The sequence below is a fragment of the Pseudopodoces humilis genome, chromosome 26 (genome assembly GCF_049639895.1).
Source record: "Pseudopodoces humilis isolate 2021_Gansu_Grassland_sample_001 chromosome 26, ASM4963989v1, whole genome shotgun sequence".
Classification (NCBI taxonomy): Eukaryota; Metazoa; Chordata; class Aves; order Passeriformes; family Paridae; genus Pseudopodoces; species Pseudopodoces humilis.
This window is the reverse complement of record NC_142225.1, coordinates 2,620,505-2,646,691: the sequence shown is the minus strand read 5'-3', so window position 1 is coordinate 2,646,691 and position 26,187 is coordinate 2,620,505. Positions and strand designations below refer to the sequence as shown.

The 26,187-nt window shown below is 49.4% G+C and overlaps 1 protein-coding gene across 3 annotated transcripts in view; it reads right to left on the bottom strand.

Annotated features, from left to right (window-relative positions):
* SYT6 (synaptotagmin 6) overlaps window positions 1-18,846 on the bottom strand; it is a 35,679-nt gene extending 16,833 nt beyond the window's left edge. The window contains exons 1-3 of one of the 3 annotated variants that reach the window (XM_088067092.1): window positions 13,043-13,091; window positions 11,871-11,967; window positions 3-336 (exon numbers count right to left, since the gene is read on the bottom strand). In XM_088067092.1, coding sequence (XP_087923218.1) covers window positions 3-172 — 170 coding nt within the window. In that variant the 5' untranslated portion in view covers window positions 173-336; window positions 11,871-11,967; window positions 13,043-13,091. Of the gene's footprint in view, window positions 1-2; window positions 337-11,870; window positions 11,968-13,042; window positions 13,173-18,692 lie in introns of those variants that run through there. The other 2 variants (XM_005530139.3, XM_088067091.1) reach the window with 2 other exon arrangements.
* Between the last annotated feature and the right edge of the window lie 7,341 nt (window positions 18,847-26,187).

Here is a 26,187-nt window from a genome sequence, read left to right as displayed (position 1 = left end):
ACCTGGTGGAAGATGCCGGCTCTGTGGTTTGCCTCTGGATCCGTGTGCGCCGCATAATGTGATCCTTCATGGACATCTGCACCTCTGCAGGGATGTCCGGGGAAGTGTGGCTGATCTTCACAGCCGCCTCCAGGAAGCTGATGGCCCCCGTGTCCTTGAGCTTGTCTGCCATGCTGGTCTTGTTGCCTGCCTCGCTCCGCAGCACAGCCAGGTGGGAGGAAAGGGCCTTGTTCCTCCAGGGAACCCAGCACAGCTTCCAAAAGAGGAACACAAACACTGCCACCAGGGCCAGGCCACACACAATGACTATCACCGCAAGGAGGCTGACGGAGAGCTCTGAGGGAGAGAAGTGACAGGAAGCGATGGGAAAGAAGAAAAGAAGAGATGGATGGGGAGAAAATCATAAGTAAAAGGAAGAAATGGTCCAAACGGACTTAAATCACAACTAATGGAAAGCTGTTAGCATATTCTTCAAGCCAGAGACCAAGTGAGCACCCCCTGACAGGCTGGGGACACACCTGGGGAGAAAATGGGTGTCTCCATATGGGCAGAGCTGTGAAGTTTTACACCCTGATGCTTCAACTGGCTATAAAATACCATCCTTGGTTTATTCTGTGGCATCAGCAAATTGCTGAGTCTGAAATCAAGGAGATTGGTACAATTCCATGATAGAAACAAGCTTGGGTGCTGTACCACAGAAAGTGCCTTTTTGCTTCGAGTCACAGATACTCAGGCACAGTAATGAAAAAAATCCATCTACCAGGGTCCTGGAAGTGGATTGTTGTTGTACTATCAGCACCCACATCTTGTCCAGATGTGCCCATAGGGAATAAAAAGTAAATACCAACACCAAGGAAAAAATAATCACAAGCTGCTGATGCAGAAAAACCAAACATAGCAGGAGTTTGTACAGAAGATACTACACAATCCTCCTCACTCTGAACAGCACAGGAGCTGTGAGTGTGCTCTGATGCTCTGAGACCCTTTTACCTCATGTGTGGTGTATTTCACTCCTTTTCTGGAAAGAGCTTCCTTATGTGTGGCTGACGAATCAGGAAAAATGGAAAATGGAAGATATATATATACATGTATATATATATATATATATATATATATATATATATATATATATAATCTAGGCTGTGAAATGATTCACAGCACTGCACAAAGATAAACATTGGCTATTTTTGCTTCCTCAGGAATATTCTCTCAGGCCAAAACTCCGAGAGATCAGGATTCCAAGGAATATCAGTCCCTGATGGAGGAGGCAGGTTTTGTTCTGGAGGTAAGTCTTCAGCATGGACAATTCCATCATGGATTGCCTTGAGCTCATGGACAATTCCTTGATCTGTGCTATTTGTAGTGCCCAGTAAAGCCACACTCCTTAAATTACCCAAGTGCAAGTCATGACAGAAAGACAAACAAAATACACCAAAACCCCCAAAAGTTTGTATGGAACAAGCATCACCTCTTATCCACCCTATTTATGTCTATTCTTGGACAATAAATGTTTTGTGTGAATTTGAATTCCCTACCCGAGCCCCAAGGAATGGGGTGGGTGCCCTGAGCATTTCTGAGCTGGGGAACTCCCCTCTATGCCGCATCTCAGCTGCTCTAAACGTAATTCCTGAGGTGCTTTGCCTTAAACAGGAGCCATAAAACACCTTCTGTTCCCTTTGGTCGTTTAGTTTTGTAAAGCTATAATAAGACATTTAATCATAGAATCACGGGATGATTTGGGTAGAAGGAGCCTTAAAAATCGTCTCATTCCACCCCCTGCCGTTGGCAGGGACACCTTCCACTAGACCAGCTTGCTCAGACCCTAGATCTAACCTTGCCTTGATGTTAAGGCTGAGAAAAATCTGTGAAATACGAGGAAAGACTAGGTTTTTAATCTTGAATGAATAGCTGAATTAAAAAAAATATGGCAAAACTCCCCCAATCACAACAAACCCCCCACCCACCATTGGTGAACCACTACAGCAAAGTGTTCAGGAGCACATTTGTATCATCAAATTTTGCTCGGGTCTCTCTGGGAATGCAGCAGCCACTGCAAATTTGGGATTCTTGCGCCAGCTCCCGTAAGTGAAATCTCCAGGCAGCATCAGACACAAAATGTGACATCCACACCCGAACAAGCCAGCCCTGTGCAGTGCCTGGGAAGCCATCTGTTGTTCCTGATGTCCTGGAGGATTTTGTTTTTCCACTAAATTACTGAGCCCAGCAAATCCAGCAGGAGCTGCAGGCAGAGCTCCCTGGATGCCTGTGAGTTTTTGACTCCAAGGGAAGGGCTGGAAGGGATGGGATGGATAAACATCACCCAGAGGTTTTTGCAACTTCTCTTTCCCTTCCCAGCCTCTTGTACAGGTCATTTATTTTCTGTTGTAGCTCCGAGGTGGAAACACAGATTGATGCTGGGGTGAACAAACAGGTCCAATCTTACTCAATAATAAATAAGGTTGTACCAGTCAGCAGCAGAGCTTCCTCAGAGATTTGCCTAAATGTATTCTCACCAAAGCCGAAAGCACAGAGGTTCCACTTCCCAATCCTTTGAGTGAAATCTTGGAATGGTGCCCAGGAAACTCAGTGTCAAACATTCATAAGAAAACTCAAGAACCTGGACTTTTCGCAAATATGTCTGTGTTGGTACAAAGGAAATCATTGCAATGCAGAATCTCTCACTGCTGGGAATTCCTGCGTGACAGAGAAGATTTTTAAAAATATATTTTCACCCATTCCAGGGAGTTTTATAAGCTACATGTCTCTGCCAGCACAGCAGGCTCATTAATGGAAACCATCAGAAATAATCAATTATCCTTTCAGAAAACCTGTTGCCAGCTTGAGAAAGATCCTGGTTTCTGTCACTCCTTGCAGGGCTGGCATTCATAATGTCTCTGACAAGATTCACAGATACTTTTATGCATGACCTCCTACTCCTTCCTCTGACAGCTGACACAAAGCACGAGTGGAAGGGATCAGAATTTTACAGACAGTTTTTAAGCATCTGCCTGCTTAGAATATTGGATTGTTTGAAGATGACATTGAATTGTCCAAGACTTTTTTGTGACTTATTAAACTTAAATATCAGTTGGACAGAGTTGACCTTCATTGATTTAATGAGCTTTCCCTTATGAATTTGAAAATACCCGTTAATTTCTAAAAAATACCTGCTATTGAAAATGCTATGCTTTAAATGTCCTTTAACTTACAATAAACCATAAAAACAAAATAATTCCCCACCTAAGAGAAAATGCCCCGGGGCCAGAGGCTGCTTTGGTATTCCCTGTACCAGTGGAGGTAAGGCCAGTTCCCCCAAAGGACACCTCAGCCCAGGGGAAGAATGAGCTCCTTGGTTGATATTAACCCCCCTTCTTCAAGGTTTGGATCCAAGGGGTAGGGATGAGAGGGAAAAGAGGGAAAAGAGGGAAAAGAGGGAAAAGAGGGAAAAGAGGGAAAAGAGGGAAAAGAGGGAAAAGAAGGATGTGTCTGCATCCAGCAGTGAGGAAGGGTTCTAATGCAGGAGAAGCTCAGATCCCAGCGGCTCACAAGGGAGAGTCACATCAGCATTCTGAGCAATGTCCCATCTGGGGAAAAACATGACAAGAGCTACATTTTCATTCCCTTTCTCTCTTAAAAATTCACAGTTATTTCGCACTTTATTATCAAGGTAAGTGCTGTGGTGCAAGTGCAGAGCAGCTCCAGCCATTCCTCACTCCAGTCCCATAAAACTCACTGCTGCTCCCTCATCCTTACCCAGTTCCCATGGGAGACATGGGTGAAGCTGGAAAATAGGTCTTATTACAACTTGTAATTGGAAATAAAAAGCTTGAAAAAGGAGTTTGTAAACACAAATTAACATGGTTGTTTTCCTGCCTGCCCCCCTCCCGGGAGCAAGCGCTGCTTCCCCGGGAACCTTTGGCTGGAAAATGCTTTTGGCTGCAGGGCAGCAGAGACAGAGCTCCCTCCTGAGCAAAGAGGAACAGGGAAGGAAGGGATGGACATGGACACTGAGAGGATCCACCCTGGAAGTGCCCAAAGCCAGGCCAAGACCTTGAGCAACCTGTTCTAGTGGGAGGTGTCCCCACGCTTGGCAGGGATTTGGGACCAGATGATCTTTAAGGTTCATTCCAACCCCTCAGTATTCCATGATTCTGTGATTCTATAATCTACCTGCTTGAGCTGATATGCTTAGGATAAGCCATTGAGCTTATATATTTATTCTAATAAATATAAAATATATAAACACCACATAAAAGACCTGAAGCTGATAGCGATGAGGACACCAAGAGCACAAACAAGACTGGATTCTCTCACTGTCACCCAAAACTGATCCCAGTTCTCCTCTGACTTCTTGGTCTGTGTTTTTATTCATTTTGTAACACCCAAACCCCTTGGTACTGAACCACACTAAAAAGCTCAAAACTGCAACAATTTCCAAGTTCACTTCCTACTGCCTTTTAATCAAAGACAAACAGCCCAAGGAAGGAGAAAGAAAGAAGTGGTTTGCAATGTAAAATTAGAGCTAAAAGCAAACTGAGGATGGGGCAAACATTCCTTGGTTAGTCCAGCCCTTCCCACCACAGTGTCCGTGGACTCGTGGAGCAGGTCCTCAGCCAACCCCCCTTTTTGTTTCATCCTGGATGGAGCTAATGAAGAGATACGTTCAAGCTGCCTTTCAGCTTGATGTCCCTGCTGACTTCCTAATGCCCAAACTGAGTTGCCAAAGGGGATAATTTGCAAAGTCCAACCCAAAAGCAATTAATAATATGACAAAGTCATGATTAGAGCAGTCTATTAACTGACATGTCTATTAAAGAAAATAGTGGTCTAATTGTGGCAACATTGACTTTTACCGCTGTGAAGTAGCTTGCACTGTCATTAAAGAGATTCATGGATACCTCTGAGTTTAATGTGCAGAGTTATATTTCATATCCCAAAGATGTAATTTAGTTTTCCTTCCACCCACTCCCTACAGAGAAAACACAACATATTTGATGGCTCCCTCAGCACTCCACCAGCCATTAGTTATTCCAGCTACCTGTTGCACTTAAACTAAGTTGGAATGGCACGAGTGGAAGTTGGAGAGGCTAGAAATTCTCCTTGAGGTGCAGCATGGGAGCAGGGTGATGCCACCAGCTTCCAGGACCTGGCTGTCCCCTTCCTCCCTTGTCATCTGTGAGGTTTCCTCAGGCCCTGGAGCCCCTCACCAGGGCCGTGGGGACACTGACCTGACTTTCTGCCACCTTCTGCCGGACACAGCCACCAGCCTGGCCCTGCCAGGTGCCCAGGGACATCTGCCCTGTCAGAGGTTCTTCCTCCTAATCCCTCTGGTGGATCACGGAAAATCTGGGCATCAGGGAGAGCTCAAGCTGCTTTGCTGTCTGCTGGGGTCCCTTCGGCTGCAAAAGCAGCTCCTGGCTATTCTGAGCTGCAGCCTGGAGCATGGAACATCCTCCCACAGAAGTTCCAAGGCTCCTGGAAGGGCAGCTCCAGGGGCTATGGTGATCCCCTCACTCACTCTGCCTGTGAGTGCCTCCCCAGTGCCACACACCCAGCACCACCCACACCACCCCAGCCAATACTTCCAGACTTCTCTGTTTATTTTTCTGCTACGTTTTTCTCTTGCAGGAGTGTTTGTGAGGATATATGGTTCTGTTTCTGCGGGGCTTTGCAGGGAGCACGCACTCGAGTGATGGATTACTACAAGAGGTGCTGCTGGAGGAGAGCAGGCAGCTCTGGGGCTACAACACACCACGTGAGGCCAACTGCTGATCCCATTTTCTCTCGATTGAGGAGCATCTGCAACGTGAGCCTGACTAGCTGAGGGCTCAAACTGGGCGTGGGGAGCTGTGGTGGATCTCAAAGGCCAGGACAGGGGGGAGCACAGGGCAGCAGCTGCAGAGGAGGAGGAGGAAGGGTTCCATTAAACCCCAGCCATGGAGATGTTTATTTAGCAAAGCTGCCCAGCTTTGGAGGAAGGCACAGGGACTGGATGGAACTGAAATCACGTATTAGAATCCCCCCAGTAGCATCCAGCAGCACCACAGTGACACGAGGGAATAATGTCCCCTTTGGGGACACAGCACAGAGCAAACCCTGAGGGGCACCAGGGAGGGCAGCAGCAAGCAGAGCCCTTTGCAACAGCCATTCTGGAAAGGAAGCTGGTTGGTTTATAAATCCTGGGATGCTGTGCTGGGTGAGAGGTGAGCTGCAGTGCAGCACTGTGCAGTCCTCAGCCATCTCCTCATCCCTGCTCAAGCCTTCCACGGCCTCAGAAATGGCAGCAGAGCAAAAGGTACAAGGCAGACTGTGCCTGCCACCCCCCCCCCCCCCCCACACGTTCCTACCCCAGCAGGCTCTGTGGGAAGCACTGCAAGCCCACTCTCTGACCGATCCACTTTGCTGGGGCTGTGTCCAGCATGCCAGTGTCCTACTGATGGCTTTGTTGTCACATTTCAGGCCCCCCCACTGCCATTTGGCTCCCACTTGAAACTTCATCGAGTTCTTGATTTGCTGGTGGTGTTCTCCAGGCAGGCAGGAGCTACAGGAATATGCCCTGAAATATTCCTGAGTTAGGCAAGTCATTAGGAGCTGTCACTTCAAAGTCTGGCTGTCGTCAGTTTGCTTTTCACAGGCAGCCTGGCAGCTCCCAGCTGCTGCTCAAACAGCACCCAGGTGGGTCCTGGCGAGGGGGAAATATTTCAGCATTCAAATATTTCATCAGCTCCTCAGCAGATGTCAAAGGGTCAGGTCAGGACACAGATCTGTGTGGGGCAGAGCTCCTGCTGCCCCTCATGCTGTGGCAGGTGGGAGGGGCTGCAGAGCCCCTGCAGCAGCACATCCAACCCCATGGGTCACCTGCGGCTCTGAGGGTCACAAACATGGCTTTTTAGACCCTCCTGGCTTCTCCTGCCTTGGCAGTGATCCCAACACCAGGAGCACATGTCAGCTGTCACCTGTGGACACCCTTCTCCAAGCAGCCAGAGCTCAGCTGCTGCTCCCTCGTGGGGACAGAGACCAGTCCAGGGCAGTGCTGCACCCCCAGAGTTTTGGGGGAGAGGGAGATGAAGAAGCACTTGGTACCATAACCCATTCAGAAAGAAGCAGAATCATAGAATTATAGAGTATCCTGAGTTGGAAGGGAACCACGAGGATCACCCAGTCCATCCCCTGGCCGTGCACAAACACCCCAAACCCCACCCTGGGCATCCCTGGAGCAGTGCCCAAACTCTCCTGGAGCTCTGGCAGGGCAGTGCCCATTTTCTGGGGAGCCTGGGTAGTGCCAGCACCCTCTGGGGGAAGAAACTTCCTTGAGATCCAACCCAAACCCCCCTGACACAGCTCCAGCCACTCCCTGGGTCCTGTCCCTGTCACAAGCCAGCTTGGTTTTATCTCTTGGTCGTGAAAGTAAAAATCCACTGATTGTTCCTCTCAGCTGGGCAGGGCTGCACAATGGTATGAAACATCCAGGGAGACCCTGAAAGACCCCCCCCACTCTGTCCACACTCCCAGCACCACAGGACAGGTTTCTCCAGGTGAAGGCAGCCAGTCCCAGCTGCTCTGGACATGCCCAAGCCTTGTTTTGTTATTCCATACCAACCACAAGTAATTCCACAGAAGACAGCACAAGGAATGTGAATTGAAACAAGTTCTCACGGTTTGTTGAGCACTTTCACACTCAACTCATCACACAGAGCTTAGGGGCAAAGGTCCCTCTCAAAGCAGAGGGGTGGGAGTGCTCAGGAGGGGATGTTCTGATAGGAGACAGAGAATCGTAGAATCGTGGGATGGTTTGGGTTGGAAGGGACTTTAAAGCTCCTTTCCTTACATCCCCTGCCATGGGCAGGAGCACCTTCCACTATCCCAGGCTGCTCCAAGCCCCACCCAGCCACAGAGTCTCCCTGGAAGCTAAAATGAGATTTTTTTTCCTGTTCCTGTGCTTCCCCAGTCCTTGCACACTGAGTTCTGCACTATCAGCTCCCACCAGCTTCCTCCTGCCAACACAGGCTCCCCAGGAACCCCGACAGAGCCTCCTCATCTCCTGCACACACTCAGCCATGGAATGGATCCTGGGAAGGTCAGGACAGGAATGCTCTGACTGGCTGTGCCAAAGTTTGAGTTAGACAGCAAGAAACTTCTTAAAAATTAATTTACTGCTACCACAGGGTTCCTGCCATGCAAGAGCTTATCAGAATGCAAACTATAAGCTTCAAAGGGGAGGATGAATCAGAAGCTATTTTGAGAGTAATTATATAAGACTATAAAACTCAAACCATCTCATTATTGCACGTTGAGGATGGAGACAACCCTTCATATGGAGACTTTGCAGGGATCCAGTGTTTCCAGTGGCTGATCCATGGCCCAAGAGCAAAAAGCAACCTCATTCTTCCCAGCCAGGCAGAACTTGCTTCACTGAGCAATACCAGGGTTTTCCTCACTGTTTGCTGTATTTCTTGTGGAGATGTGGTTCTGTAGCTGGGAAATGAACTGGAACAGGATGACTTCATCCAAAGTGTGGTTCCTTTAACTGTTGCATAATTTAGACTCACAGAATATCCTGATCCACAGGGATCATCAAGTCCAACCCCTGGCCTTGCACAGACATCCCCAAATCCCACCCTGGGCATCCCTGGAGTGGTGTCCAAACACTCCTGGAGTTCTGGCAGCCTTGGGGATGTGCCCATTCCCTGGGGAGCCTGGGCAGTGCCAGCACGCTCTGGGGGAAGAACTTTCCCCAAAATCCAACCTAAACTTCCCTGGCACAGCTCCAGCCACTCTCTTGGGTGCTGTCAGTGGTCACAGAGATCAGAGAGAATTTGCTGTCCTGGATAGCAGCTCTCAGCTCGTTAGTGCAAATACTTGCAAATTCCCCAATTTTATAAACTTCGAGTTAAAATTAAAGAGAAAATGCTTAAATCATAAATCTGCACATGGAATAAAGATCTATTCCAACATCCCCAGCCACATCCTCAAGGCTTTCCCATTTTACGCTGGAGCCTTTGGCACCTCAGGGCTGTGAGAGGATGATCTCCTGGGACACCCCCAAGCTGTCACCTGCTTTCTGCCCTGCCTGCAAGGGGCAAAGAGAGTTATTTTTATCCTTGCCTACATATCCAGGCTGCAGCTGAAGCTCCTGCTGTGTCTGGACCTGGAGGAGGCAGCACAGAGGTGTGGGTGATGCCGGTGCTGTCCCTGTGCCCTCTGCACCCTGGGGTGGGGACTGTCACTCCTCGTGGCCTGACAGAGCTGATTAAAGAATAAATTAAACACAGAAAAGACACTGTCAAACCCTCTGCCACCTGGTGCTCTCCAGCTCATGGTTTGGTCCTTCTTTCACCCAGCAAACAGATGGCAAATGCCATCAGACACGGGAGTGGGAGCTGCTCCGGGCCCTGGGGGAGTTCAAAAAACCAGAGGGAAATCTGAGCAGAGTAATTCAGAGGGACACATCGAAGTTGGTTTTCAAGTGCAGAATCAACTGTGAGGCACTTCACGTCCCTATGTGAATATGTAACCAAAAAAAATGGGAAAAAATCAACACTTCCGAATCACAGAATCACTAAGGTTGGAAAATGCCTCTAAGATCATCATGTGAAGTAGGATGAGAGTTTGGTGGCCTGGAGCTTGTGCTTTTCCTACTGAAACAAAATAGAAAAATAGTTAATTGCCCAAAAAAAAGGAAAAAATCCTGAACAGCTGGCGAGCACCACATGGCTCTCTGGGCAGGAGGAGCCTCTAGAGCAGCAGCCAGAACAGAGCTCTGAAACCCCACAGAAGCTGCAACACCAAATCTGAGCATTCAATGTCCCAGATTCCCTTCTGGATCTTGACTGTGCCCATGGACAGCCCTCAGCCCATCCCCAGCTTCACCTCCTCAGATGGACCTGGAGATGGAACTCCCCTCTCACACCACCACTCACAAATCCCATCAGTGATTGTGGCATCACACAGTGCTGAGAGACTTCAGGGACAAGAACTGACCCCCCGTGAAGTGCCTGGGCTGGAGGAGACCCATCACAGGCTCCTGGAGACAAGAAAATGTTGGTTTTCAGCCGTTATTGACTGATTTGGGCTTTCCCTCCAGGCTGCAGATTTGTCACTGAAACTTCTGCTGGCGTGTGCAACCCAAAGGGGAACTTTGTGCTGTCAGAAATGCAGCATTTCTGTTATCAAAAGTGACAAAAAAGAGAAAAAAACTTTTTCGAGCCGAAGGAAACATTCCCTAGTGATTTATGTCACTTTGTGACTTAATCAGCTGCTCTCTAGAGCATTATAAATGTGATAGGAAGAGTTGTCATTGCTTTCTGCCTGATGACAAGCTAATGAACTATTATAAGCCACAGTGAATGCAATTATGGCACAAGGCTGTGTGCTAATCCCATGACATTTTATCACAATATGCTGTAGCAACATCTGTAAACAACCCAGTGGTGCTGAACACACACAGCAACCAGGGCTGGAGTTAAATCCCCACTGAACATCCTCATCCCCTGGGCTGTGACCCTGCACAGACAGGCCCTGAGCTGAGCCCTGTGTTCCAGGGAGGCCTGGCTGAGGCTGCTCAGCAAGGGGGAAGCCTCTTATGCAGAGCTGGAGCTGAGCAGAGCCAGGCAGAGGGGAAACCATGGCAATCCAGACACTTTGGGATGCAGAAATCCAATTGCGCTTCAGGACGCAAAGCAAACAGAACAAGTAAACTTGTTCACTCTCTCTCTGTCTGCCTTGAGCAACCGAAAACCCTGGAACTTGAAATTTCCTTTCAAAAACTTGATCAAAACCTCGTCTGCTGTGAGACACCAGCAAGGCCAGGCTCAGCAGTGCTTCTGTGCCCAGACTCTCCACCCTGGAGCTGCCACCTTGCTGCCCCTCGCTTCCTACAGTGGGATCAATTTTGGGGAAAGGCTTCCCTGTGACTCCCTCTCAGACTCCATTTTTGCTCAAAAACCCACCAAAACCAGGCTGCCTTGAAAAGATCTCAGGATAAAGCTTGGCAGGGAGCAGAACTGGGCTCTCTCCCCATCCCAGTGCTGGGATCCAGTCTCCACAAGAGGACACAGTCTGGGGATCCCAAAAACCTCAGCCAGGGTGGGTAGAAGACTCCAAGCACTGCACAAGGCAGCACTGAAAAGCTTCCCAGAGGCTTTCCCGAGTCTCCCCTGCTCAGGACATGGAGCCCCTCCAGCACAAGGGGCTCCTTGAGCTCCTGAGATGTTCTGGCCGAGCTTATTGCCTGGACCTGCCCCATGGGAAACCCAAAACTGGAGGTGCAGGGTTCTTCCAGAGCTGCCCTGGCTCCAGGTGCTGCAAAGGCCGGGTGATACCCAGCCTGCTGCCCTCAAGCTGGAGACACCTAGACCCAAAACAGCCACACAAAGCCATGGCAGTCCCTCTTCCTCTGTGCCTCTCAACTTGTGACACTCCTGACACCAGCACACATCGAGCAGAGCCAACGCTGGCAGATCCAGAGCTGGATTCAGACAGAGCAGCCAGGAAGGACTGTCTGGAGCCCGCAGCTGGTTCAGGGACCCTGCACTGAAATGCAGAGGTTTGGAACAGAGCATTTCTTTTTTCAAACTGCCCTGAGTGAGAACTTCCTCCCCATGGCTCTGCTCCTGCCGTCAGCTGCTGCTGCTTCCATTAGCTTGGAGCAAAGACAGGATCTTTAACCCTTCCAATGTGCTGCTGTGCAGCAGTGGAGTGTGCAGGCTGGACTGCCTGGTGCTACACATTGATTTAATGGATTCTGAGATGCCCTTTTCCAAGGGCTCCTACCCCTCCATACCCTGCAGCTCACTATTCTTTCAGCATGAGCTTTTTGACCAGAGCCCAGGCTCAGAGCTGGGATCAAACAACTCCAAGCAAACACTCACCAGCATCCAGGAGATGAAGTGCTGCATCTGGAAAGAGAAACTGAGGAGGTATCACTTCACACCATGTCACACAACTGTATTCATTTCTTTGCAGCAGCTACAAACGCACAGAAAATTAGATTATTACAGCAGGGGCTAGAATTCCTGGGCAATTATTATTCCAGACTGTCCAGGGCCGTGTGCCTTAAGGATGGTTTGGAGAGGGCTGGTGTGAAGGGAGCTCTTGGCTTGCTGCCTTCAGGCTTCGCTGTACAGTTTGCTGTGATGTTGTCAAACATGAACCTGCTACAGCACAACAAACTGAGCTGAGCAGAGAGACACCCCCAGCCAGCAGCTGCGGCTCCAGCTCCCTGCAGGAGAACTTTCTTTTTTCCCCAAGGCAGGGAAGATGTACAGTTAATAGACAATCACTCCAAAACATCCCCTCCCTGACCCTCCAGGATGCCATTTTGCAAGGTACAAATATAATTAAAGACAATACATGGCAGAGGGACTTAATTGCATATCTCCCCAACAGCTGCCAGCGTGATTGCTCTCTCAAGGAGTCTGCTGAATGGAAACACTCACAGACAAGATGCCTGATTTTTCAACATGTAGATGGGTAGGGAAAATACTGATTGTCATCTTTGAAAAAGAAATGGCAAATATTAAAGGTAGAAGAACTGCCTAACCAAGATGAGATGGGAACCTGGGGTCCTGAGAAAGAATACTCAGTTGTACCTGGAAATGTGAGCACCGAGAAGAAACAGTTATGAAAAACAAGGGTAGTTGAGGTATGGTTAAATTAAACAATTGTGGCAGACAGGAGCCCCCATTCTGGGTCTCGTTTATCCCTGCACAATGAACACGCGCATGGGAGACGATCCAGCTGCCAGGAGCACACAGCAAGTGCAGCAACTCCAGCACAGCCAGGATGCCAAGCAACAAATACCTGCAAACCCAGAAACACTAAACACCTTCCCAGATACATCCCACAAAACCGCGGGGAAGATCCAAGCCAGGCTGTGCCCTGGTTTGAACCAGCTCAAAGCACACACCAGGTCTCAGCACAGGGAGAAATATTTCGACAGCAAAGGCATCTTGCTGAAGCAAAATTATGAAAATATGCTTCATGTTATGAAAAAAAAAAAAGGCAGAGAATCATTAAAGTAACTTTAGAAATGTGGACTCACCAGAGCAGTGGCAGCTCCTCAGCGCGGTCCCTGGTGATGCCTCTCAAGCATCGATTACCGGCGGCAGCAATCCCGCTGCTGTTTCTATGGAGTTGGGATGCTGATCCCTGACTATGCATGAGGCTACTGCAGCTGCATTGGAACAGGCTCCCGGCTCCGCACGGAGCTACAAACACGAGCAGCCTCCCTGCTCTGCCTCGGGAATGAATCGAGCAGTAGCAATTAGGTGGCTGCAAAGCTGCGCCTATGCAGAGAGAGGTGCTCGCAGGGCTCCCAAACACGCACACTCCACTCAGCTCCAGAGGGGCATTTTATTTACCAGTACCATTGCAAAGCATAGCCAGAGGCAGCTGGAGAGCCATGGATCTGCACACAACACATGAGTAGAGACACATGTCTGTAGACAGGTGATTTAATCCGTTTTTTCCTCAATTTACTTGGCCGGTTTCAACCTTATTTCAATACACTTTTACAAACCTTCCTCTGGCAGCAAGGTTTGAACCTGATACCTCCAGGATTCAAGCCTGGTTTAGCTGGGCTAAAGAGCAAATCTGCTGCACGTAGCTCTGGCTGGCTCTTTCGAGGGAGGAAAGGCAAGATCCATTTTGCAAGTGCATTACTCTGTGATAAAATAGAAATTTGCCCCAAGGAGCTGCTCCTCACATGCTAGGCCTCTGGAAACTCAGGCTTCAGTGATTAATATTAGCTTTGCCAGTGTGACTTGGAGCATGTTTACTGTTATATTGACTTCAAATACTCTTGAATGGTGATTCACAAAGTGTGTTATTATGCCTGGTAAGTAAATTCAAGATATGCCCATATTTCACAGGTAGCGGCTGAAGGTATCCCATAACCATGAATGGGGGTGTCATCAGTTCTCCCATTAGTCAAGCTAATCTGCCAGGGTTTTTGCCCCCAGAAAATACTCCAGAACCAATTTCTCAATTAAAAAAATGATCTTTCTGCACCAACATTCCTGCAATGAAAAATCCTCTATTGCCCAGAAATTCTCCCCTTTTTCTGCCCGCAGCAAGAACACTTCTGTGCTTGGTTTAACATTTTAATAGTCTTTGCCAAGTGCCAGGAGGGTGTTCAGCGCTGTACAAGCTGTACTGCCTGCACCAGGCCCTTCAAAAAGAGCAGTTCACACAAGGGGTAAAGCAGTAAATGTGCTCTGAATTACTGAGGGCTGGAGCACAGGAGAGCTGACACCGTGTGCTGGGGAGCATGGGTTATCAGAAGGTCTCTCTGTGTCTTCCCCAGCTGTCCTGCTCCCTCCTCTCACTCCAGCCCTCTCCTCCTGCAGCAGGAAAGCACAGGAGCATTTAGCTGGGATGGATCAGTGCACGAGGGAAGGTTTGAGGAGGGTTCTCACCATGCTGAGATGAAAAGGGTCTGCTGGGGAAAACCTGCAGCCCCTCTGCACATCACTCACTGCAGCAAAGCTTGGTACAAATGGGTCACTAAGGCAAAAAAAACCAGATTAAATTGTTTAAAGAAAGTCGCGGCATGGAAGGGCTGAAGGTAGAAATCAAACCCGGAGGTTTTCTCCTGGATGTGCTTATCAAAGGATTTTATCCCAGGGATGTATTTATCCCAGGATAAATTTCTTCCTGTACCCAGGCACCGTCCTTTAAATCAACATCATGAGATGCCAGTTCCAGTCACAGAACCATGGGATCCCAGACTGGTTTGGGTGGGAAGGAGCTTGAAGCTCATCCAGTCCCACCCCCTGCCATGGCTGGGACACCTTCCACTGTCCATGGTGCTCCAAGCCCTGCCCAGCCTGGCCTTGGACATTTCCAGGGATGGGGCAGCCACAGCTTCTCTGGGCATCCTGTGCCAGGGCCTGCCCACCCTCACAGGGAACAATTCCTTCCCAATATCCTATCAAAACCTACTCTCTTTAGTAACACTCCTCAGCCCTGCAGGATCATTTCAGAACTAGTCAAGCCTCCTCTTTCCCCCCCAGGATCTCCTGGGATGGGCTGTCAGCCTCTGACCTCAGCCAGGCTGTGTGAGCCCCCAGGGAGCAGGAACAGCTCAGGGGAGGCTGTGGGGAGCCACAGGAGCACAGAGCATCCCAAGCTGGAGGGACTCACCAAGGTCCCTGAAGCCCAGTTCCTGCACCTGCACTGCTCCACCCCAAGCACCCTGCATCCCAAAGAGCCCGGAGCCTGTGGCAGCTCCACTACCACAGGCAGAGGGGATGGGAAGAGGGGACAGATCACTGTCCCCAAAGCCCTGCGGGGTCCTGACTCCCCTGCTCCACTGCCATGATGCCTTAATTTTTAACTTCCATATTTTTCAGATTCTGTGCTGTCCATGTGTGTAGCTTTGAGCTTCATATGAAGTGTTAGTGAGCTCTCTTCACAGAGCAGGCAGACAAAACAATTCCTTTTCTAGCTTGATACCAAGGACAATCATTACAGGCCCAAAAGCATCAACAACAATGGGCTGAAGAGAGAAAACAAGAAGGATGGGACTTCATAACCTGGAGTTGTAATTGGACAATTAACCCAAAATATGCAGATGGACCAAAACTTAAAAAAATGTGAGACCTTGTGACCAATCACCCATTTTCAGGTCCATCCTGAAAGGTGCAGCCCTGGCCAGGCTCCTGTATTGCCCAAAGTATGTCCTTTAAGGCCTTCCAATAAATCCCTGCTTTATTCTGAACTCTGTCCAGCTTCTGATCCAGGTCAGCTTCTCCAGGTGTCAGCCAAGGACATTGTCCCTCAGTACAGCTGTGCCCCAAACCCTCTCAGCTTCATCCAGGAGCTCCCATCACCCCTCCAGGGCACATAGGGAATGAGTCCATCCTCTGAAGGCCATCACCTGTGGTGACTGCTGTCCCCACAGCACAGGCAGTGTCACTACCCACAGCCTGGGTGCCACTGCCAGCGCCTGGCAGGGAAGGGAGCGATCAGATGGAGGCAGCTCTGGGGGAGGACTGGAGACAACCACAACAAAAGGATGCTGCAGCTCGCTCCATCTCGGGGCCCCCAGTCAGGAGATCAGTTCTATTCCTGGCACCACCACAGGCCCAACTGCATGGAGAGCTGCCCCTCACACCCCAAAAACCTTCCCCAGCCAAACTCCTCTTTCTTCTGACAGATTTGGCAGAAGCCTGCAATTCTCCTCTGCCGGGTGTGGAGAGAGAAATGCTGCAGCTCTCGTTGGCTGTGAGGAGCAGATTTAGCTGTTACGTAACCAGGGGGTAGAGGTGCATCCACTTCACGTAGCCCTTTCAGCCACTCAGTCCACAATGGCTTAAAAGAAATTAAATAACCGTACAAAAACTTACTCTTACATAAACTGTTTAGCAATGTTTTTATGTTCATAGTTTTTTTTCCTCTTGGATCCACGCATTCCCTGAAGATACTGCAGTTTCATCCAGGCATGAAACAGCAGAAAAGACCAAACTGCCCCTGTGCTGAGCAGTGCAGGAGCAGCCTGGCTCCAGCTTCGGCAGTGCTTCCTTCAACCTGAACTTCAGCAGGACACCCCACAAACCAAGCTGATCCAGCCAGCAGTTAATATATTTATCCAGGAGGCAACAAACTGCCCGAGAAGCCAGGGACTCCACATGATGATGACAAACAAGGCCAGTTTGACTCCAGCAAATTTGGCGTTTGGCTGCTGGGGCTGTGCTGCCCACACGGGGACGCTCCGGCGGGAGCCAGGGCTCCTCTGCACTGCTCCTGACATAGCACCTGCCTGCTGCCATCTGCCACCTCCACACAAAGCACACAAACACAGCTTCCCTCTGCCTGCCTTGTGAGGATGGGCTGAGCACGGGACAGCAGGCAACCCAGAGCAAACCTGCTCAATGTGAGAAATGGACAAAGCATCAGTTCAGATAATTAGATAAACATCCAGACACTGATGGGGAGGGCATGGTATCTCTGTAACTCTTGACGCTCACAGATTTTTTGCCCCTTGCTGGAGCAGCTTTACAGCACGGGGCTGAGAAATATTCGTACATGTCAGGCCCAAACTGTGTCCTCAGTGCTGTCTAGACATAAAAATGGGCCCAGTCGTGCAGAGCAGAGACAGCAGCCCTGGCTGTTCGTGCAGCCAGCCCGGCACAGCTTGCCTGGGGTGCTGGGGTTGACGCTCAAACCACAGCTCAGAGCACATAGACATTCGATGTGCTGGAGGCAGACGATGATGATGATGATGATGATGATGATGATGATGATGTGATCCCAACCTGAACACAAGGCCTTGGACAGGCTTCACAAACACATGCAGATCTGTCATATCAGGGTGGACCAGAACAAGAGCAGAACAAATTTTTTTAAATTATTATTTTTATTTATTTATTTATTTTTTTATATTTTATTTCTGCTGCAGAGTCAGGAAAATGTTAATTTTGGTGCAAGGTAAAGAATTCCAAATCGATGCAATAAGTTTGCAAACTGTTTGTTCTATTTGCAATAGAGAAAATTGCTGCCTGGGATGTGATGTGTAAGGACACAGCAGTGATAAGAGGCCTCCACAGCAGGCAGGTATGAAGCAAACTCATTTCAGGAAGAGAATTAAGTTAGAGGTGAAGAGGAAGGAAGGGATTTGCCTGGAGGTATCCGCAAAGCACCACTGCAAACCAAGGGCTGGCAGAATCCTGGTGCCCTGTGCCCTGGGGATGCCAGCTGCACCCCAACACCAGGTCTTGGCACAGAGGGGCAGGAGAAAGGGAGGGAAGGTGACACAGAAAGCCTTGGCCAGGGATTGATGGGCACCTATGCTGCACAGGGGCTCTGCACGGTGTGCTTAGCAGAGGAGGAAAGTTTGTGAAAACTCATGCTGTAAAAAACGATGTGAAATCCGTTGGATTTACAGATCATTGCCTACGGGAACTTTAGAAGAAGCTGTCTATGAAAATGTTGGAATACACAAGCAACTTTCAGCAGGTTACCAATAGTTCTAAAAGCTGTGAGGTTTAGGGTTTTGCTCCTCAGCACATGAGCCTGGGCTTCCAACTGCCCCAGCCAATGTCTTGTGAGGTGACAGCAGGAGCTTTCTGGAGCAAGCAGCTGTGAGAACAGGTGCAGGGAAAATTCCCCACTTTGCAACACGGAGCTGCCCCTTTGCTCCTGGAGCAGAATTCCTGCTCCTGACTCATCCCTGACACACCAGAGTCCCTCCCTGGCTCTACAGCCTGACCAGGAACAACTCAGGCAGTTCTTAGGGAAGGTAGAACACACACATGAAAGTACACTGAGATCCCTTACGGATGAACAGAAATCCCTGTGAGTCCCTCCATTTCTCAAACTGGGATAGCACCAACCAGTTCCTGCCATCCCAGTGGCTTAAGTCAGCTCTTTACTGCTTTTTTGTTGGTTTGGTCTTGCTTCATACAGGACAGGAGCCTGTGTTTTTGAGAAAGGAATTTTCACAGGAACTTTATCTGGTGAAGCAGCTCAGAACATCCTGTGCAACTGTCCCGTTACACATCAACAGGTGAGGCAGGACCCAAAACTTCACCATGGAACATGTGGAATGGGAAGGAACCCTCCCAGAGGGGTGCCAGGACCAACCCCTGGGTCTAACAGGAGCTACCAAACATTTTCTTTCCCCTGTAGGGGCTGGATGTCCCTCCTGCCTTCCACGAGCACCCTCCAACAGACGGGAGCAGGGGCCATACCTGGCTCGGAGATAATCAGGCTCTGGTCAGAAGGCAGCAGGAGGAATTCCCTGCAGGTATCCAGGTCCAAGCTGGGCAGGCTTTTCTTCTGGCACAGCTCGGTGAGGATGCTGATGGCCCTGCGACAGCGGCCGTCCTCCCTGGGACCGCTCATTGCCCTCTCCTCATCCTCCGCTCCCTCTGCTCTCTAGGAAACTCAGACTAAGAGGAGAGGGTGGGCTTGGCTCACCACAGGAGCAGCTTCACTCCAGTTCCATCCTGCTGGTCACTCGGAGCTGCCCCACGGCCGCTGCTCCCGGCGCTCCCGGGAGCCTCATTGCCTCTGAGATCACAGCTCTGTTTACTGCCAAGGCTGCTCCAGACAAAGAACCTCCTACCAAACTCAGTTTCGTGTCCTCCACACGAGACGTATTAAAGCTGCAGCCCAGATAATTCGTTTTAACCCTTTCACTGCTGCCCACCCTCCAGGTGCAGAGTTTTCACATCCCAACCCTGGATTTTTTAAATAAAATGAGCGGTGAAACCTCCTGGCTGAGGACAGCACTTCACCAGAGAGGAGGAACCAGAGAGCTCCCACAAACACTGCACAAACTCCTCACAACTGCCAAAGGCAGCAGAAGAAAAGCTGCAGGTTTTATTGATTTGTTTGTGCTGGTCCTAACACACCAGGCTGCAGATGGCAATAGAGATTGAGAATGCCATTCTAGTTCATAATTAGATTTTTTCCTTTTACTTTCTGCAGTATTTTTTTTTTTTTTTTTAATCCCTGTTGCAATTTAGCAGGCAGGTTATGCCACTCAACAGAGCATATATTTGACAGGCAATTGTGGAGCAGGCAATTAAAATTATGTACAGCAAGATGACTTCTTGCAGCTTGTACAAACCTAATGAGCATTGTGGAGAGCCAGGGCTGAGGCTGCACAGGTCCCTCAGCCCCACAGCACAGCAGGGCGTGCCCAGATCGTGTTTGTGCTCCTGTTAATGACCTGCTGGAGCCCTGGAGCTGTCACAGGGGTGGCACCAGCACCTAGGACAGAACAGAGCCTGCTCCATAGCCCATTCCTAGGCTGCAGAATTCCTCCAGCTCTTCAGCTAGTGAGACACAAAGGCTCTGGGTGGCAGCTGAGGAGCACAAAGGCATTGCCCTGGAAAGCTGCATCAGGGCCCTTTTGGCCACCCTGGTCCCTCCTTGACCAGACCATGGCTGTTTGGATACGTCCCCACCACATCCCTCCTGTCCCCACTTGGCACCTGTGCCTGGCACAGCGACTTCTCCGCCCAGCTCCGCTCCTCCCAAAAACTTCTGTTGCCAGGACAACGGGAGTGAAACCTTTTATTAGCAGCAACTGGTCACAACCAGAGACTTTTTAATCAGCCACAACCCGGCCTGGCCAGGGCTCCTTGAGCTGCTGCTGTCCACAGGCTGAGGCAGAGCTGCACACAGAACTGCTGCTGAGGCTGTTTTGGCACCTGACACCAGCAGCCCCAAAGCTCTGAGTTCACTGGAGAGAGCCTCAGGCACTGGGAGCTAAACCAGAGATGAAGCTCAGGTAGAGTTTGCACTATATTTAGCTGCCAAACTCCCTAAACCCACCCACTCATTTAGTTTTTAAGAAACTTGAGGCTCAAATTATGCCTCAAACCTGAGATTTGGGTCCATACAACATCTACTTGGCTGGGGGGGGGAACAGCTCCTCTTCTCTGCCCCTCCCTTCACTGCCTGCCCTGGGGCATTTGTGTCCCAGAGCCCCAAAACCAAAGGATTTGTACCCAAGAGGATGCAATGAGCCCCAGGCATCATGTCATGTCTCCAGCACAGCAACAGTTTCTGCCTGAGCCACCAAAACTGGCACCATGAGAGGAGTTCCTTGAACATATCAGTCTTGCATTTGAAATTTGAATTTATCTTAAAGAGATTTCAACAGACAAAAAAGAACCACCCCAGCTAAACTCTTTAAAAGGTTAATGCCCCATTGAGAGCTTGTAACACAGGAATCAATGATAAAATTCAATTGTTTGGGAGAAAAAAGGCTAATTTTATTACAAGGGTAATACCAAGGACTTTTACTTTTAAATTTAAAGTTGCCTTGGGTCAAATATTCACCTTGATTTACATATCAGAGGATTCCGGGCTCGCTGGATACCAATAACAAAAGATCCTGCATCCACACTGTCAACAAATCAGAGCAAAAACCAGACTTTTTTTACACTTTGTACCTTTGAATTTATGTCATAGACGCTCTTTATTGTCCAGCACAGAAGGCTGGGAAAGAGCCAGGCAGCAGCTGAAAATCCAAACTCTGCTTGTCCCAAGCAGTAGCTCTGGTTCCCAGTGTTCCTGTCCCACATCCATACACACACAGCACTTGGGATACAGATTTTCCCTCCCATGTCCTGGTGAGAAGCTCCCGCTTTACCCCATGGAGAAGTCAGATCTCATCCCCATCCCCTGCAACTCCCAGGGCAGCCCAGCACAGCTCCTGGGCTGGCCAGAGCTTCCTTTTCCCAGCTGCCTCAGACTGAGTTGGTACTTGGAAGCCAAACTGCTCCCCAAGCTGCGTTTGCACCTCCCAGCACGAGAAGGAGAGACAATTTCCCAAATCCCAGGGACCTAGCAGAGCTGATGGTCTCTGCAGGGGCTCGGTGCTGTTGTCTCATCCATATCCACTCCTGGCAGAGCTTTTCCCTGCAGCTGCGTACCCTTGGCAGTCAGGGAAGCATGGACGCCTCTCTCTCAGAGAGCAGCATTTACCTCCTCCCTGCTCCTGTCCAGGGGCCTGGTGTCACCCTTGGAGAGGCAGAGCCACAGTTAAACACAGCAGCAGAAGGGCTGGGAGTGGAGTAAACTTCGGCAGACTCCAACAGAGAAATAAATTACAGGCAGCACAGCAGCTCTTGAGCTGCCTCTGAAAAAATCCCTGAGGACAAGAGCACAACATGAATGAAAACTGCAAGGAAAGAAGGAAAACTGCAACTTGTGGAAGCTCAGTGAACAAGGCAGGGAGTGGGAAAATTCCTAAAATCTGAGAGGGGCTGAAGAGGATCATTTTCCCTGCAGTAAAGCAGAAGCCAAGCACCAGAGAAAGCATTGCACAAACCTTTGAGGAGCTGGGAGGTTTCGTAGCACGCTGCAATTGGATTAATGAGTGTGGTGAGCTCCAGACAAACCCAATGGAGGGGATTTATTTCGGGGCTGGAGCAACCTGGGCTAGCAGGAGGTGTCCCTGCCCGTGGCAGGGGCTGGAAGGGGATGAGCTCTAAATCCCTTCCAACCCAAACCATTCCATGATTCCATGAATGTGTGCAGCTAAGTTGGAATCACAGATAAATTTGTCCAACTGAGACAGATCATGCTGTTCATTTAATCTGCATTAGGAGCTACTTGAAACTGATATTTTTATTTCTTAATAATAATCAAGTCTGGAGAGGGAGCAGCAGCATTTATTTGTGCCAGCTCTATCTAATAGCACGGCATTGTTTACTTTCTCAGTTAATATAATAATTGGAAACAGCTCACAAAGGATCCAGAGCTTCTTGCCAGGAAAAATGACGCGGATCTGGATCCTTTGGCAACGGCGCCGAGTCATCTGTGGATAAACACGATGTGCATTGCTGTGCCCCTCCACACACTTCTCCAGGGTGGCTGAAGGTGTGTGAACAGCGGGAAATCCAAAATCTTCACCTCATTCCTGCCTGCACAGAGGAGGAGAGCACTTTATCCTATGGAGACAGGGAGGTAGAATTAGTTGAAGTCCAATACAATTAGTTTAAAAACCAATTACTTTGTGCTAAGTATCAAATCTGCCGCACAGAGCAACAGCAGAAATATAAATGTTGGTTCCCTCCTTGTGTGTTCTCTCTTGGCTGTTCAGTCCCTGTGGAAACTTGGGGTGTGGGAGGAGTTATTAAATTATAGACACTGTACTCCTGGAGAAGGGAGGGAGGGAGGGAGGGAGGGAGGGAGGGAGGGAGGGAGGGAGGGAGGGAGGGAGGGAGGGAGGGAGGGAGGGGATCATGCTGAATTTGTAACCTAAAATGAAAATCCCTGGACTGAGGCACGAGCACACTCTGAGATCAGGAGTTTGAAGATAAATAACACATTTCCCTTCCGGGCACAGCCTGGGAGGAAACTGCTCAGCCCAAAGGCCACAGTGGCAGGGGGTGGCAGTCCCTGCTGCCAGCTCCTGTCCTGCAGTGCCAGCGAGGTATTCTGTGCAGGGCTGGCTTTGTTGGATTCAAGGCAAGGAAATGTGGCTCTGTGTCCTGAAAAGCTCCGATTCCAGGAGGCATCTTGGAATATGCTGCACACAAAGCTGGAGCTGGAGCCAGGTGGCTTTGGAGCTGTGTGCATCCAGGCAGGTAGGGTTCCAGAGGCAGGACTACCACCAAAAGCTCTTTCCTGGTGGTGAAACTTCTGAAAAACATTTTATTGACCTGGAATCTTTGCATATCCTCAAGGTTAAGAGATGGAGCCTGACTTGGCAGGGCTGGGAGCTCTAAAAAGTCATTTCTGCTCCAGCAGCATCAGATAGCTGCTGATATCAGCTGAGCTGGGCTAGGGGAGGTGGAGAATGAGCTGTGCTCAAAATCATTTTCCAGAGAGCTCAGGGAGCTCTGACCTTTCACAGCTGCCTTTAACATGAGCCACAAGCTCAATAAAATGAATGAAGTGAGAGCCTGGCCTGGCTGAGGGACCTGCCCAAGGACCCAGGGAGGGGCTGGAGCTGTCAGGAGGATTTAGGTTGGATCTCAGGGAAGTTTCTTCCCCCACAGGGTGCTGGCATTGCCCAGGCTCCCCAGGGAATGGGCACAGCCCTGAGGCTGCCAGGAGCATTTGGACACTGCTCCAGGGATGCCCAGGGTGGGATCTGGGGGTGTCTGTGCAGGGCCAGGGGTTAGATGGTCCTGGTGGATCCTTCCAGCTCAGGGGGTTCCATCATTCCATGACTTGGCATCCTGGTGCCTCCCAAGGCTGTCAGCCTGGCAAGCTGGGCTTATTTAGGACATAAATTTCAGGAAAATTATGGCAGCCAATCCCTGGAACGAGCATTAGGCTGGGATTATACCCATTTCAATTCCTCTCCCTGACTCAAACAGCTAATCCTACCTCCCCCAGGTCAGAGTGGCTGTTGTTGGTCCAGAGCTGTCAGAAGGCTCAAGCTGGCCTTTGCCCAAATGTTAATGATCAATATTAACACATCCTTTCTGAGAGCAGATGAAAAACTGTTGCTTTTAGAGTCTCATTTCAGCCTTCTGTGCCATGGACACCTCTATCAGTATCGCTGCATAATTTATTTTTAAGAGACTGCACTTTCTTTGAAGGCAAATGAAGTGTTGGTGTTAAAACCTAGAAGAGAGATTAAAATTTGTGCTTGGTTATAAAGTGCTACAGATTCCTGGGAAGCCTTTGCTCTCACAGCCTTCTCAACGAGTGCAGCTCAGGGAAACAGGAGGAGCTCTTTGACATTTAATCCCAGCAGGCTCTAGGATTTCAGGGTTTCCAGAGCAGGACAAGGCTTTGGCCATTGATCCCCAGCTCCAGCAGCCATGAAATCTTGAAACATCCACACAGCATATGGCTTTATCTCAGCACCATTTCCACCAGGAAAGATGAGGGGGTTGGAGAGAAGGCCCTGGATAAATTCCATCTGTCTGCACAGCCAGAGATTGAGCATATCCATCTGCAGCCACCTCCCAGTAACACCTGGCAGAGAGGGCAGGAGGTCCCAAGTCCCAACATTCCCTGGAATTAACCCAGGTTTTAAACCATGAGTGTTTTCATGGAAACCAAAAAGCAAAATAGTTTATCCTTAATCTCAGCCCTCTGGAAGAACTCCTCTGAGTTGCTGTCTGTAATGGGAAATAAGGAGTTATAAGCTGGGGTATTTTTCCCCAGTGTGCTAAAAAAGTATTTGCTGTATTTTGGTTATTTTCATCTCTCCCAGTAGAAATACAAGTAATAAAAATAGCAGTATTTTATAACAGGGAAAACAAAATCTATGGTGCACAATCGTGCCTCTGAGAGAAAATGCTGTAATGTTTTTATTTCAGGAGAATATTAACATGTGAAAAGAAACCTGAGAGCTCCTTGATTAACCTGCTCCAGAAGCCTCCAGGGAGGAGCATGGATGTGCAGGAGCTGTTTTTCCTGGGCTGTTGCTTACCACCCAACACCCTCAAGGAGCCAAGTCTTTGACCAAGCCTCCTTATCCCTTCCTCTCCTGCTCACCCAGGCAGCTTCCAGCCCTTGGGAATGTGCTGTAGGTCACAGCTCATCCCATTCAGCCATCCCAAACCTCTTTCACAAGACCCACAGCCAACAATCCAAGTGTTTTTGTCTGGTTAGAGACGTGTGGATCTGTGCGGAGGAGCTGTTTACACATCCAGATCACCCTCAGAGCATCCTCTGCAGGGAGCTCCCCTGGGAGCCCAGAGCAGCATTTGCCATACTCCTATTAATAAAAAGAAAAGAGAAAGCCCTTGTCAATCACTTCACTACTTAATAATCTCCTTCCACAGGTGACAACAGAATCCTGAATGACAGATGTGCTGGCAATCATGTTCCCAAGGACCCTCATGGAGAAATAACCAGGTTCAGCTGAGCCATGCAGCATGTGGGCCTTTCCCAGCTTTGGTTTCTGCTGCACCCTCTTCCCCAGAGCTCCACATTCCCCAGAAGAGGGGCATCAGTCTGGGATAAGGCTGTCCTTGCCAGCTGCCCATAGGCAGAGCAGCAGAGCCCACAACAATGGAATGGTTTGGGAGGGAAGGGCCCTTAAAGCCCACCCAGAGCCACCCCTGCCATGGCAGGGACCCCTCCCACTGTCCCAGGGTGCTCCAAGCCCCGTCCAGCCTGGCCTGGGATGCTGCCAGGAGAAAATGTACAGGTTGCTTTACCAAACACAAAAGTGCAGCCTACAAGGACTCACCTGGAGAAAAGGATGGGGTGATGGGCAAAGGGAGTGTGTGGGGAGATTCTCTGTTGGGTGTTGGCTGCTCCTGCCAGCATCAGATCCAAGGGCCAAAAGAGTTCACTGGGACTTTTTTTGTTCACTGGGACTTTTTTTCTTTTTTCTTTTTTCTTTTTTTTTTTTTTTGGTTAAGCATCTTTTCTTACTGATGACATTATTTCCCAAGGCTCTAAATGACAAGAGACAAGTGCACCCTGCCATTAGCTTTGGCAGAAAGTTGATTTTGCTGAGTTCATCTGCCAAGGTGACAGTCAGGCATCCTCCCAGCACTGCCCTCAGAACCCAGCAGCCAGGGCAGGGGACAATGGGATGGTCTTTAAGGTGCCTTCAACCCAAACTACTCTGTGATTCTGTGACCCTGAGAACTCAGGAGCAGACAGGAAAGAACTCTGTTTAGTCAAAAGGAAGAAGTAACTCATCAGCTAACTGAGGATACAGGTATTGGTTTGGATGAAGTTCTGTTATCTTACAAATATGGCCCCATAAATCACATTTCAGCCATGATTCTGCAGGCAGAAATCCTT